General features: G+C 38.1%; 3 protein-coding genes across 4 annotated transcripts in view; all 3 read right to left on the bottom strand.

Annotated features, from left to right (window-relative positions):
* Positions 1-10,154: 10,154 nt before the first annotated feature.
* LOC106657038 lies at positions 10,155-10,981 on the bottom strand. The gene is made up of 4 exons (XM_014378283.2): positions 10,807-10,981; positions 10,671-10,732; positions 10,435-10,549; positions 10,155-10,300 (listed from the first exon to the last, which is right to left on the bottom strand). Exons 1-4 carry the CDS (start codon positions 10,839-10,841, stop codon positions 10,237-10,239), a joined length of 276 nt encoding a protein of 91 aa, XP_014233769.1. The 5' UTR covers positions 10,842-10,981; the 3' UTR covers positions 10,155-10,236.
* A 303-nt stretch (positions 10,982-11,284) lies between these two features.
* Positions 11,285-12,722, bottom strand: LOC106657022. Of its 2 annotated transcripts, none has more exons than XM_014378253.2 (2): positions 12,583-12,722; positions 11,285-12,524 (listed from the first exon to the last, which is right to left on the bottom strand). In XM_014378253.2, exon 2 carries the CDS (start codon positions 12,494-12,496, stop codon positions 11,693-11,695), a length of 804 nt encoding a protein of 267 aa, XP_014233739.1. In that variant the 5' UTR covers positions 12,497-12,524; positions 12,583-12,722; the 3' UTR covers positions 11,285-11,692. The 2 variants fall into 2 exon arrangements, with proteins under 2 accessions (XP_014233739.1, XP_014233740.1); XM_014378254.2 differs by having other exon boundaries at positions 12,590-12,722.
* A 230-nt stretch (positions 12,723-12,952) lies between these two features.
* LOC106657089 (protein furry) overlaps positions 12,953-15,200 on the bottom strand; it is a 31,445-nt gene continuing 29,197 nt past the window's right edge. The window contains exons 35-40 of the mRNA XM_023458796.1: positions 15,010-15,183; positions 14,790-14,927; positions 14,063-14,701; positions 13,622-13,975; positions 13,360-13,540; positions 12,953-13,291 (exon numbers count right to left, since the gene is read on the bottom strand). Of these exons, the coding sequence (XP_023314564.1) occupies positions 13,128-13,291; positions 13,360-13,540; positions 13,622-13,975; positions 14,063-14,701; positions 14,790-14,927; positions 15,010-15,183 (1,650 nt within the window). The 3' untranslated portion in view covers positions 12,953-13,127. The remainder of the gene's footprint in view (positions 13,292-13,359; positions 13,541-13,621; positions 13,976-14,062; positions 14,702-14,789; positions 14,928-15,009; positions 15,184-15,200) is intronic.

Here is a 15,200-nt window from a genome sequence, read left to right as displayed (position 1 = left end):
CAATTTTGATTCTTCTTTTTATTTATTTTTTTTATTATTTCACTCGCACTAGCTCGACGCTCAAATGTTTGTAGGTCTTAGTCATGTATAGTATTATTATAAGTTTTACAAGCTCGCGCAGTATGCGCGCAAAATCAGAGTCTCTCTCTCTCTCTCTCTCTCTCATCTCGCATTTTTGGCTTTGGGCCATGGAATCGTCGTCGGTGCAGTGGGAACCACCGAGCGAATAATCGCGACGTCGCGTCGTCGTCGTAGTCGAGCGATTTTATATATAGCATATTATTATACCTAAGTAATATACGCACGCATCGTGCATAATATATGAACATCGCAGAAAACACGCATGGCTTTTTTTGACCGAGCTTTTGCGCGAGTATTATTTCACGAGCTTTTGCGTGCGTGGCCCAAAGTAATGTGTTTCGACGTAATACCGTTGGCGTTTGTTTTTTTTTTTTTTTTTGAACGAGTTCGAAGAGAGAGAAAGAGAGAGAGAGAGAGAGAGAGAAAGAATGAGAAAAAAAACGTAGTAGAAAAAACAAATATCGTTAACTCACACACATGTAGACAGACAGTGTGCAAAACACCATATAACTCCACTAGATGATCATATATTTAAAATAGATCTCTCTCCTCTGTATTTTCCAAAAAGAAAGAAAAAGAAGCCGTATATAATACGTATATATGTGGCTAAAAGACTCGATTTTTCGGCATACTACCAAACAGGTGTCGAATATTTTCCTCTTTCTTTTCATCTCTTAAAATAAAGCTCTCTCTCTCTCTCTCTCTCTCTCTCTCTCTGATTCTGGCAAGTCGAGAAGCTGGTGTGTGCGCGCACACATTATATACGTGCATAAACACATCTCGAGCTATTACATTTGAAGCTTCGGCTCACCGAGCTGACGTAAGCTCGATCGACAACTTTGAAGGGATTTCAAGTGCAAAGACGACTTGTTCTCGAAGTCACATGCATATATATCTCGTAATATATATTCAACGTCTCTGATCGCAATGATCACGATAGTGATGAGCCGATATTACATATCTTTGAGAAAGTCAAGTTTTTTACGTGATACAGTTACTGTTCGTAAATTGGATGGGTTTGATAACATTGCAAGCTCAATCACCTAGATGTTGATTCAAGCTTACACGCTGACTTCCTTCCGAGCTACCGAGGGCTGATTGGAAAGTGCGCACCGCACGAACTTCCTCGCTCAAGAGAGGCAGAGTCGTTACAAGGATTTACCGGGAACAAAATGCGTATCCGTTATCATATACGACGAATATTACGATATGTATAATATTATTATGTACATTAACGAGCATTGTGTACACCCCCGACACGAGCTTATACATATATCGCTTCTCGATGGCGACGGCGGTGGTACACACTGGATACACATGTACGCGTCGAGCTATTTTTACACTCGTACATTTCCGGAAAGCGCGCACCTACCGTACGCACTCTCGCGTGTATTATATATGTGCTCTGTGTGGATTATATATACGCGACGACGACGATGGCTTTAATATACGTGGTGTATATCTTTTTTCCATTGAACTATACGAAAATAGCCTTTTTGTCAAGCGCCGAACTTCGGAGACTAAATCCTTTTTTTGCGCAAAAAATGGAAAATTTTTTCCTCGTTTATATTTCTCTCCGCCAGAAAAATATATACTGTTTTTCCAGACAGCAAAGCTCCAACCGCTATTCGTTTGGTGCGTATACGCAGGGTAATGAGGTTTTCCGCAAAGACATCGAAAAATCGAATTTTCGAACTGCTTCTGTTTGATCTCATCTTTTGAATACTAAGATGTACTTTTAAAGCTCTTGTATTGAAATGAAAACGATTGGTGTAATTTAGAGTAATGTTGAACTTTTGTTAAAGTTGTCGAATCGTTCGATAACGAGAACGCAGAATTTCAACTATTTAAATTCATATTTAATTTATATTATTTTTCCGAATTCTATTGATCGAGAACCCGAGAATTTCAATTAAACATTTTAATCAAGAATTCGAGAATTTCAACTATTTAATAAAATCTTTAATTTTGTTTTTTCTCTAAAATTGATTGACTCGAAATAGTAGGATCCGAGAACTACCTGGTGTTCAATTACTGGCAAAATTAATCCTTTATGAGAAAAATACTATGTATCATTTATGACAGGGAAATCTGACTAAAAAATGAGCAACAAAACTCGGCGCACGTATATGGTCAAATCCAAAAATAAAATGCCGTTTCGTTAAAAGGTGAAATTTGTTTGGGGTGCCTGGCGGCCCGGACCCCCGCAAATTACTCCTAGGACCTCTAGGAGGGGAAAAAACGCGTGAACATGAAATTTGAAAATCTTTTCACGCAAATACAGCTTATTACTCGATTTCCAAGTCGTTGAAAAAGTATCAAAACTCATCTGAAAAAAGTAACTGACTACTGTATTCGATAGGAAATTTTCTCAGCTATCCGATGGTGATATCAGATTTTTCGAAATATTCAATTTACACCGCGAAAATCGCCATCAAACATTGAGGGCCAAATATCTCGAAGTGCTCTCGAGTTGCAGACGGTAAAAGCACAGATTTCAACAGGCAAAATCCCATTTTCTGCTGCACAACTAATGCAGCGCGTAATGTTAAACTCGAACGGGTCAAAAAATCGAATTCAGCGTACTGAATCACTCGATGTACTGATCAAATTGTATCAAACATAAGTCCGTAGTGCCCGCCATGCACGAGGTTTAAAATGTCAAACCCCCTCTGTTCTATAATAAATGCACATATGCACAGAAAAAAAAGAAAAAACAAGAAAACAGACTAGTTACTCAAATGTGCACTGTACACTGCGCGCGTTATGGTTATTTTCGATCGCACTCCTCCGCAGCTGCAGCCAACCAGTCAGTCAGCCAGCCAGCCTGCCTGCCTGCAGTGGCCACTTTGGCGCACGCCAAGAGCCCGTATTTTACCTCCCGCTCGAGCGTCCTACGACTACGAAAAAAAAAAATTAGAGCGAAAAAAATGCATGGACAGAGACATATATTGGCTAGAGCAAACACGATCGCTCATTAAAAAATTCGCAATTGTTTTTATCAAATTTTCAAAAGCTTCACTTCGCTTTGAAATGCCAAAATTGCACGAGCGATGTAATATCCGCGTTATACAGTGAGAGTCATCCTTAAAATGACGCGCTCGCGCGTGTAGAGGTTCGCTGCCAACGGCATTTTTGGAAAATATTCGACGACGGCGATGCGAGTATTTTAATTATGCTGAGCATAGCGAAGTCGTTCTACCTGCAGCTTCGTATTTTTTATCAACTTTTTGTGTCAACGGTTTCTCGTGAACGAGTGGACCGATTTGCATAAAACTTATTGGGTTTTGTTTATTTTTGTCGGACGGAGTGCTGATTGTCTAATCGTTATCTGCATTGTCACCCCTTATGCACTTATATGCACCTTTAATGAAAGTTGCATTTTTCTTCAATAACATTGAAAAAATTATTGTAGTTTGGTGTGAGAATTTTTTAATTTCACAGAACTTAGGATGCAGGTATCAGGCAATGAGGAATTCTTTTTTGGTTCGGCGTCATAATGCAGTTGAATGCACTTAGATGCACTTTTTTGCATTTTTTCATGTATTCCCTGAAATTACTGAAATTCAGCGGAGAAATTTTTTAATTAAGCGACGTCTCGCGCGTGTATTTCGGGCTGCGTGTATTTTTGTGATTCGGGATCATAATGCAGCTGGATGCACTTGGATGCAGTTTTATGCATTGTTTATGTGTTTCCTTGAAATTGCCTTATTTCGTCTGGAAATTTTTTTATTTCAGCGAAAACTTGCGCTTGGGTTGAGGGCGGAGTGTATTATCGTGCTTCGGCGTCATAATGTAGCTGGATGCACATTGCACAGTCATGATATCGACACAGTGTCGTGATTATATAAATAGTAGTGAATTTAGTACGTTATATTAACGAATACATCAACTCAGAGGATTGCAATTTTTAAGGACTTTTTAACATAAACTGGATATTGAATATTTATCAAAAGTGTTGTATTCTCATGTGTGACTATAAGTAGGCAATTTTATTGAACATTTTTATGCGGTTATTCGTAGTAAATAATTTGTGTGTCCTCTCGATGATATAATATGTCGAGTTCCAGTTACAAATTCTGTCCAAAACCGCTCTTTAATCGGTTCGACTTGTTCGTTTATGCAATTTTATATACAAATTTTAACTCGTTGTTTCACCGTTGTATGCACACCGTCTGAATAAATGTGTAAAAGTAGATGTAGGTCGTATCTGACCCTTTTGTTAAACGTTTCTGTGTTATGCGTACGTCGATCGTCAATATATTTATAATACGTTTGAATCACTGTTGTCTAAATCAATATATCTAAATTTGAAATTATGTTTTTTAGATATACAATAATGTAAGAGTGAACTTAGAATAAAATATTCGAGAGCCTTATTCGTTCGTCTTTAATTGTCGTAAATTATTTATTATGTATAACCGCATGTTAATGTTCAATAAAAATTGCAAATTTATAGTCGCACATGAGAATACAAAACTTTTAATAAATATTCAATATCCAGTTTATGATAAAAAGTCCTTAGGAATTGCAATGCTTGATCCTCTGATATTTTGTCGATGTATTCGTTGATATAACTTACTAAATTCACTACTATTTATATAATTATGGCACTGTAACGATATCATGCACCCGTTTATTCATACGTATGTGCTCAGCATTCTGCAACTGGAGCTGCCACTAGTTTTACTTTCTTTTCATTTAATAATAAATCCGCGTATCACATATACGAGATACATTCGATGAATTTCGTTGCTCGATATAATATCGTGTACTATATACATAGTATAGGTCATGCGTGCAGGACGTACACGCAGATATCGCACGAAAAAAGACAAAATATATCGAGCGAGCTCAGCTATTACACTAGCTGCAAAAAGACGCGCGCTACTCTGGATGCTGGCCAATTCGCGCGCTCGAGTGCGATCATCCCCGCACATGACACATAAATCGGACCGCGCTGCACGGCTGCTGCACTGCTGCACTCGCGTCACTCGACACGCGGGCGGTCACGAGCTTTTTACGCGCGCGCGTTTTCATCGAAAAAAGAAAGAAAGATCATGTACGCGAACGCGAGTATCGTCGTCGTAGTATAGTTGTCGTCGTGGGAAAAAAATTCGGGAAAAAATTGGATACTCTCGTAAGTCGAGCGCACGACCTTTCTTTTCACGAGTTATATTTTTCTTGAAAGCAAATTGTGTGATTTCAGTTGGGAGGCATGTTATATGCATCGTCGTGTAATATACCGTTTGAACCGCCCACGCGAAACGACGTTGCCGCGGTTGCTGCTGTGATATGATTTCAGGGTACGAAGCAACGCCGAATTGCTGTATAGGATTCGCGTGTAAAGCATGATGGTATACACCACACGAAATCGACGAATCGCATTCATAAATCGAGAAAAGCGATCTCTAGAATTGGCAAATGTTAAAACTGCAAAGTTCGTATGCAAGGACTCGTACGAGGAAGTGATTAAAAGAGCACAGACACGCGTGTATTATAATGGACGCGTTGAAAAGTATCGAGTCTTCCAGATGCGTCCGCCACTGACGCCGTAGGGTGATTTAAATTTCAAAGTATATACTATGTGCGTTGTACGCAGATGCAGCCCCTATATTATAATACGAAGTATCATTGTGACATTGGGCGAGGCGCGTGTATATAATATGTGCATGGCTCGATTTTCGCTTCTGTTTCGAGGAGAGTTCACAGGTGGGCCACGAGTTCGGTGATTCAAATTCAAAAGCTCTCGTACGCGCACGCGTATACGCTTATACCAATACACTCGCACCCACTTGAGCTTGATAGAGATTTATTTATATTTATATAATACGCGGCTATAGCCACCTCAAAGTGTTACTCGTTAATCGATCGTTTTTGGAGCACTCGCGATTAGCATCGTAAAGATGAAAAAACGCGCGAATAAAGCATCTCTCGATAGTTCGTATATTTTCATCTTCGCCTATGATTCAGAAACATACAATAATAAACGTGATATAATTCCCCCCATGAGCGATAAATAATTACGACGAGTATTAGACCTATTATATATATCCCTTTAAGCCCATGCAGACTAAACTTCTATATCTTTCCGTTCTTCATCTTCTTTTTCATCATTTTTTTTCGTTTTTTTTTTATTTTGCTGTTAATGCTTCGCATTGCTATTCGCAAGCTGCTTCTCTAGGAGCTCGAAAATAGAAGTCGTCGTCGCAGCAGCCGCACACCGGCGTAGAGAGACGAGAGAGTATAGCAGTGGAAGTCGTTGGATGGTCGTTGACCCAGAGTCGCGACACAAACCCTAACATAATGTAAGAGCAAGACAACACGATGGTTAGTTATGATCGTTATATTGCCTGTGCGCGGCGGCAACTTGTGTGTTTGTGTTTTCACTTAAAAGTGGATTTTTTCAGCTGGGTGAAATCGTAGTATATAGGTGTCTAGTAGCACGTGAGCACACACATGCTCTTTTTTAGCTTCGAAGGGGTCGATTGCTGTATAATGCTGCAAACATCAAGTACTCGACTTGTCATAGATGGATAAATAACGTGCAATTAAAATTAGTCGATTTGGCCAAAAAATTTTTTTTTTATTGTCCCTCTTTCCTTCTTTCGTTCCCTCTCTAATATCTCGGAAGTACGAGTATGCGTGCGAAGCCGTGAGCATCTGCGCAAGTTACGACCGAGAGAGGAAATAAGCTAAAGATTCGTCTCGCGAGGAGTAAAAAAAAAGCGAGTCACAGAGAGAGAGAGAGAGGAAGGGTTCAGTGCCGCTGCAGACTCGAAGAGAATTAAGAGAGAAGGAGAGAGTCAAAGGGCGCGTGTGTTTGTAAACTGTGGCACGCGACCAGCCACGCGCTACTGCCGCTGCTACACTGCTCCTTCTTTTTTTTTTTATGATCGTCTCTCGATTTCTTTTACGGCCGCGTAAAAAAGCCTTTTATAGTAGTAGCAACGCAAGCTGCAACGGGCTCCCCTTTCTCTCAGGTGCGGAAGCTATCGGATTTTTCGACATGTGTATACAATTATTATTACATTACATTAATAGCTGCATGCGACTCTCTTTTCATCATTTTTCCTATATTGCGCATCGATCGGCTAATTTTTCAATAATATGCTTTGAGTTTGCACAGACTCGTTGGGTATTTTGAAGCGCAAAAACGACAGGATTGTACCATTATTTGCCGAGCACTCGAGTCTCTACAATTACATTATATGTATGCACAATATAAACAGATTATATGCATATAATATGCGCGAGTGTGCGCACGATGCGGATCGCCGTCGCAGTTTTCGCTCTGCTCTCGAATTCCACTTATTCGATCTGCCGATACATATGCGATCGCCGTATACACACCTGGGCCAATACTCATCCGCGCGCGCAGCTCTCGTTGATTTTCTCTCTCACTCTTCTGTAAATATTTGAATTGTTTTGTTTAACCTCCGAGCCTTATGCGGTATTTACAACTATGTATGTAGGCGTAATAAATCCAGTTACAATCGATATAATCCAACTCTCTCTCTATTAAAGGGTAGACACGCGCCCGGCGTACGCTTTCGTTTCATCGAGTTTAAAACCTCGTACCGCACAACACTACAACGTGTTACCGTACTACGCAATATCGATTCGAGTAAACACGACCCGATGTATTACGCCGCTGTACATAAAATTATGTGCGTTTGAGCGTTTTCCTGCGCGAATTTTCACGACGCCCAGATTATGATACCTTGCGTGACGCACGTTGAATTTAAACGTGCACTAAAACTGTTATCAACAGAATCCCAAAAACTGTCGCGAATAACACGATGAAAAGGACGAGGACGAGGCAAAAGAGAGACACGACGATGAGCTCCCGCTGAGGGTGGCGGTGGTATCATACACATCGTTGTGGTACATAAGCTTATTGTACACATATAATATGAATGCATCGCTGCTTATGCCACGAGGCGTAAGCGCACGTCGAGTTCGGTCGCGCGGGGGTGGTATATTACAGTATATACCATACAGCTGCTCGCACGCTCAAATCCGTATAAGTTTGTCGCCGCGCGCTAATTTTAAAATGCTCGTGGATCCGCGCGTGGTGTATATTATAATACGCCTGCACATTCGCTTACTCCTTTTGCGCGAGCAGCTGCACACCGAGTATATGTACACACTTCTTTTTTATGTATAGAGATTATATATGCGCGTGTACGTAGGTGAAAAATTGTATCGTACGTAGCAAGCGAAGCACAGCCACTGCGAGTACATAGCTTATTTTCGGGCTTTTATTTTTTTGCAGGCAGTATGTATTATAATACAACGCACGGCCTTTTTGAGAGTTTGAAAGAGATGCGGTCTTTTCATGAAGGATAGCTATTGCTGCTCGTACGCATAATTGTGTACTGCACACTGACAGTTGAAACAAATTGTTTCTACGTTAATTTTTCTTTAATCATTTTTCGTCTGATCCGGTTGGAAAAGTAATTATTAACTTTAAAAAAATGGTCTATGAAAGCACTTGAGCGCTCAAATATGAGAGGAACTTCTGTTTGCCGCCAGTCGATAACGTATGCGCTTATTTATCTTTGAAAAAGTTTCGAAATTATTCAAAGTAATGTGTGTATTAATATTTTTCAGTTTTCAGTTTTTTTTTGCAAGACCCTTTTGCTTTTTTAGCACGGAAGGCGACAAGTGCCCTTTTCATCTCTAAAGGCTTGTGATAATCATTTTTCTGATTGGTATACAGATGAATAAATGAAAACTACCACTTTTCTACGCATATAAACATACAGTTCTCGATTCTACCGAGCTTTTATCCTAGCTTGCAATTCGCCGCCACCACCACTTGGCGCGACTCGCCACGAGCTTTACCGTGTAATAAGCTTCGCAATTATCGCAGAGGACGGAAATATAATTCACGAGATTTTCGCTCGGAATATTATTACGGAGTTTCGTACGCGGGCCCCGACGTAATTACGAGAAAGACGACCTGCGCTCGCACACTCAACTCGGTGGTATATAATGCATACACAGAACCGAGAGCCATCATCTCAGCCACCGTGGTGCGTTACACAGACTGCGTGCAAGTATATAAATACGCGCTCGAGCCGCACGGAGAAGAAGAGCACTGCGGCGAGCAGCTCGGTGGTGGCTATATAATGCGAATGGATTCTTTTCCCGTTTTAGACTCGCTGTGCATTATGTCTTCGCGTATACGGCATCGTTTTGGAGCGAGAGAGAACGAAAAAGCAAGCGGGCATTATAACATATATATAAAACAACGGAAACGAGTAAGCTCCTGAGTGTTTTTTTTTCGCTTCGCGAGTTCCGGACTTCTTTCGCTTGAATCTTAAGAACGAGAAATCGATGGATGACGCGCGGCTTTTAAACCATATAGAGAGAGGTGTAATGCACTCGAAACTTCAAGTGCGATGATTCTTCATCGACGATTACGCCGAACTTCGATGTTATTTTTAAAAGAGAGAAAAATTACTTCGATTTATACCCCCCTGAGAAAGCACAGTTCGATACGCGCGCACGTGGTTATTGAAGCACAAGTGGGAGCATGCGGCAACTTGTTGCTCCTACTGTGTGCACGATTTTTCTCTCTCTCTCTCATTTCCAATTTGATATAATTTGAACTCTCACGATGACCTTCCGACGGAATAAGGCCTCGAATCGATCCGCCCCCGTGCCTTGGCCAGATGCTCGCATAGAGTATAGCTTTGCCTGCCTGCGTGGGGTGATCCACTCCGACATTTAAATACCAACGCGGGGACCTCCGCTGAAATATCGTGTATTTATGCTGTATACAAGAAAAAACATGTATATAGTTAGACTCTCGAGGCAATTCGATCCGGTGGGCTCTGCTCTATTTGCTGCTGCTGCTTGGGTGTGTACGTGTGTGTGTGTATACATAAAAGAACGAGGTGGTCGCACGCGCTCTGGGGTACTTGTTGATTTTTCTTCTCAATATAGTCTTTGCGACCATGGTTTTATGTATTATTTTTTAAAATTTTACAATCAAGTATAAAATTAAATTTTGTAGATAAAATTTTATTCTTTATTAAAATTTATTCAATTTTATACTATATTACTATTTTTAATAAAAATTCTTATGTACAAACTTACAAATAACAAATGGGTTTGGCAGCAAATAAAAAACAATCAATGCTCTTACGAACTAACTTCCTTAAATACTGCTCCAATCACATTGTCCTTTTGATGAATGAGGATTTGCCTGAAATAGAAGAAATGTTTAGTTTGACTCAGTAATAAATATTGCTCTGTTGCATTGAATTTAATTAAAACAATGATGATTATCAAATTATTGTAACATTGGATACTTGCATTGGTTTAGAATGTATATTTTACCTTGTATCGTTTTGAAGAGAAATGACAGGTGGCTTTGAATTTGGCTCAATCTTTCTGGACATTTCAGCGATAGCTGCTATAACACCTGAACTAGTTCTTGATGCTATTCCACTAGCTACATTTGAAAAAAATACCATATTTTATTAGTTTGAATTGTATGAATAGAATAATTAGCTAAGCGTAATTCATATTTTTTATCAAATTTGACTTGCTACAGTTTCAAAAATTTAAATTACCTGCTAGACAAAGTCCAGATTTGTCTGTTAATAGGCATCCTATTACATCTTTGCTTCGATTCCTGTAAATATACAATGCAACATATATTATTTGTTATCAAAGTGTCAATACATAACCTTAAACATGCGTACTTACAGTTCTTTTATTTGTCTTTCAAAGCCTTTCTCCATTTTCTTTGTTTTACTGTCTTGTATATAATTTTATCGAAATTTACTTGAAAACAATTCCACAACTTCGATTTTTTTTAATCATAGAAGAAAGATCAGAGAGATATTTGAATGATTCAAAGCTATGTCAATAAATATGACACTTTTCTGCTCTCATGCATGTATACATACAAAGGTGTGTTTTTGTATACAGTCCATGATGAGACGGCAGCACTATACTACATTACAGAAAATTTTCAATTTTTAATTTGTTGTTACTTTTTATAGCTCAGTATTTAGAGTTACCAAAATAAATTATTTCTACATGAATATCTTATTGTATATATAAAATGTATATATCTTTGAAATGAATTCTTAAATCATTTTTAGCAACTTCATGAATAATTGAATTACAAATATTTTTTATTTCTGTTTATATGATATAATATAATACCTCAAATAACGACAATAAACAAATTCTGTTTTTGAACAAAGCAATCAAAACAATAATTTTTTCTTTGATTAAATTTAATCACTTCTCTCTACTTAATGGGTAGAATTAAAAACCAATTATAAATATTATAAATGATAATCTTTACAATTCAATATTCAGAATTACCTAAATAAATTATTTCCTATGTAAAATATTTATAACATTACACCGAAACAATCGATTAGTGCTGAAAAGAATTCCTAAGTTATTTTTAGAAGATCTGTCAAATTATTGAAACATATCTTTTTGCTTACTTCTTATGACTCATTATGTCAATTAACAACAGAAAATGAATTCTATCTTTTCACAAAATAATAAATAATTATAATTTTATTTACCCTAATAGTTATTAAGAATAGTATTAAAATAATGATTCTTATTCTTATAAACCAAGAATGAAATCTTCAGTTCCAATAATTTTACTTTTATCCACAAACAGTTTAGTTTTACTTTCTTTTCCACTTATTCTTAATGCTACTGGATATATTTGATCACATTCTGTTTGTTGACTTTTATTTATATTTTTATTATTAGATAAACTATCACAAATATTTGATGCTATTGAATGTATTTGTTCACTCCTTTTTACTAAAGCTACTGGATATATTCCATTACATTCTTCGTACTGATTTTGATTAATAATACTATTAACGGATAAGCTATCACACAAATTCAATGCTGCTGAATGCATGTGTATAAACGTTGGTGTCTGTGAAACATCAATAATGGGTTGTTCACCAATATATTTTGTTGTATCCCTTGCCTTTTCTTTCTTCTCTGTTACATTTTGATTTGAAATAACTTTGTATAATAAATTGGATCGTTCAGATCCATCCTTTGAAATGATTCTATTTTTTAAATCCAATTTAATTTTTTCGTACATATTCTGGTCAATATATAGTAATTTAAGACTTTGTTCTTCATTTATATTTTGAGAAGCAGACGAGGCTGTTTGATGAATTTTCAACTGTTGTTGAATTTGTTGACCTAGATTTGAGCCAAAATCAGATACACTTGAAGGAAGAAGCTGTACAACTTGAAGGTTTTGCCTATTATTGGCAATTGTCTGTGTTATATTTTTTAGAATACTATTGTTCTGAATCGAATTGTTATTTGCAAAAGTTTTAAGCTTTGAAGTAATAGTACTTTTCTCTAAACTGCGACTATACGGGTGATCACGAGCCATGGCGCGCAAAATTTACCAAAACAGTAACCTGGAAAAATTCGAATTATTTATTTATATTTCCTAAACATCACAATCACTTTATTTACCGTTTACCCAGATCGATTATATTCAATAAATTTTTATTTAATACACTTTATGTAGTTGCACAGAAGGAATTTATCCTCGTTTTAAAAAACTGTTGTTAAACTATACAAGCAAAAATCACTCGGACACTTTGACTCGCCGATTCAAACTCCATGCACGCATTGGCTGTCACTGCTCCAGTCGAAACTCAGAAGGATCATTCGTGGAATTGCGATTCGCACGCGGCTGGGTATGTTGGCATGGAGAGATAATCGTTTGTTTTGAAAACGAAATCGCCGTTGTTGATTCCGTTCCATTATAATAGAAAAATTGATTCGAACGAAGCACGCATTCTTATTATCAAATGGAATAAGGGTAAAAACGCTTGTTAAATTTTTAAAAAAGGTAATTTTTATTAAATTTGTTATCAATATGATTCATTAGTTTAGATGATAAAATTGCATTTATACACATTAAAATCACTTCAACATGAATAAAAAAGAACATAATCACTATATAGGTATATCCCCAAAAATTCAAACGACTATGATCTAAAAAATTGTTCTTATTAGCAGTCTACTTTTGCGAGATTATTTTGTTCATTTTGAATCTTGAGAGATTTTGAGTAATGCTCCAAGCTCGTTACGGCGGACATGACTCGAAGCACGCTATCCGTCAGTCTGGCGAAAGTTTCGTTAGCGTCATCATCGTTCCTCGTTATTACAAAAATATCTAGAATATTTCATAAATTTTAATATTAAATTTTTCGCAATTTTCTATCGATAAAATTAATTACTCACCAGCTCTATCCTGGCCTAAATATTTGCAAAACATGTTAACTGCCGTGGTAACGTCGTCATCGTCATGATATGAATCGATCGACCATTGTGGCCTTTGCTCCCGAATTTTTTCAAGAGCCAATGACCATTTGGCGGCTTTTAAGTATTCTGCTATTTTTACTAATTCGTCATGGGAGCCAGACTACCCATAAAAAAATACATTAATTATTTATAAAAAAAATTCATTTTCAAATATTCAACTTCAACATCTTTATGAACTCACTTCTGGTGCAGGACTTGAACTGCGCTCCGGCGAGCCTCTATCACTTTCCACATCGTCAATTTCTAAAGATCTCGCGAGCGATTGTCTCATACTGGCAATTTCTGCCGACATATCGAGCAATGCAAAAGTTGGATTTTTGGCCGCGCTGCTCAGAGCCACGTGCATCTTGTTCGAGGCCTCGTGAAGCATCAAAAGCTGGAAGTGCAGCTTGTACAAAGCACGACCAAGATCCAATTTAAATTCTTCGAGCGTGCTATCATCAACCGTATTTACGACTACTTGCTGGGAAATTGCCTCGCTCGATGCTATCTGCAAAGCATTCATTTTCACTGCGGCACGTAGGGACTCGATACACTGTAATACAAGGTCATGTACATTAAAAAATAAACCTTGGAAAAAGATAATTGTGATTTTTATCGATGAATCGTTGGAAAGACTTACTTCATTTACGGATTCTTTGCGATCGAGGAAAGAATCGAGATGTTCCTGCACCTCGAGTAAACCAAAACGTAGGGTCTCGTGCAGTCGTTTACCTTCGTTGCCTTCGAAAGCTTGGGGCGAGAACCAAACAATCGGTGCTTCAGCCCGAGAGATCAACAATTCAACGTGGCTCGACAGATGCGAAGCCAATTGAGACGATGCGGCGCTGCTGCCGCTGATGCTCGACAACAATGAAATTGATTCGCGTGTCAGACTTATACTCTTGCTCGTCACATCCCTTAGAATTTTCCCAATGAGTTGAAACGTTTCTAAAGGTTTGAACGACGGCTGAGTACTGAGATTCTGTATTTGCTGCCTCCAAATTTCTTCTACGTCATCGCGTATCTGTCTGAATGGCATCAGAGCTGACAAATTCGGCGAATTATTGCAAGGAGTCTCGTCGCCCATACTTGACCCCGATGTATCGGACCGCGTGAACGAGTCATTACGACTTCGTTCAGGCATGAGAGACAGTGAAGATGGTAGATGATAGATACCAGCAAGATTATTGGTTTCTTGCCCTTGGCCGGGACTTGGTGATTCTTCCAATGGAGATTCTGATCCAACTTCTTCGTCGGATGATTCCTCAGTGAGACCGCGCTAGATTTGTGAAATTATTAAAATTTAGAGTCGCCCAGCGTTGTAATTTATATAATTTTTTAATCAATAAATGAATAATCGTTATTACCCGCAAAGATTGTTTAGCTGAGGATACAGTCTTTTCACTGAGACTCTCTTCCAGCGTCCGAAGGCTTGATTCCCGTTCTTCACCTTCGCCAAGAGGTCTACGTCTGACACCCCAGTTGAAGTTATCTGTACTTTCACCCTATACAAAAGAAAATATTTGTTTTTATTCTGATGCCAATTATTAGTCAACTGATGATAAAAATTATCGATTAAATTGCTACCTCAACACTCTCACTTTCGTATTCCAAAAAGTCGAAGTCTTTGAATACTCCGAATTGTTCGTCATCGCGACGCGATCCTCCGCTTAAGTCGTTATTTGCTCCCGACACTTCTTCCGTCGAAGATGCCATAGATGATTGTCTTTCCATCAGATCTGAACTTTGACTAAATATTACCTGAAATTTTTTACTTA

This window comes from Trichogramma pretiosum, unplaced genomic scaffold (assembly GCF_000599845.2).
Source record: "Trichogramma pretiosum strain Unisexual culture from Peru unplaced genomic scaffold, Tpre_2.0 scaffold106, whole genome shotgun sequence".
In the NCBI taxonomy this organism is placed as follows: domain Eukaryota; kingdom Metazoa; phylum Arthropoda; class Insecta; order Hymenoptera; family Trichogrammatidae; genus Trichogramma; species Trichogramma pretiosum.
This window is presented reverse-complemented; position numbering and strand designations above follow the sequence as displayed.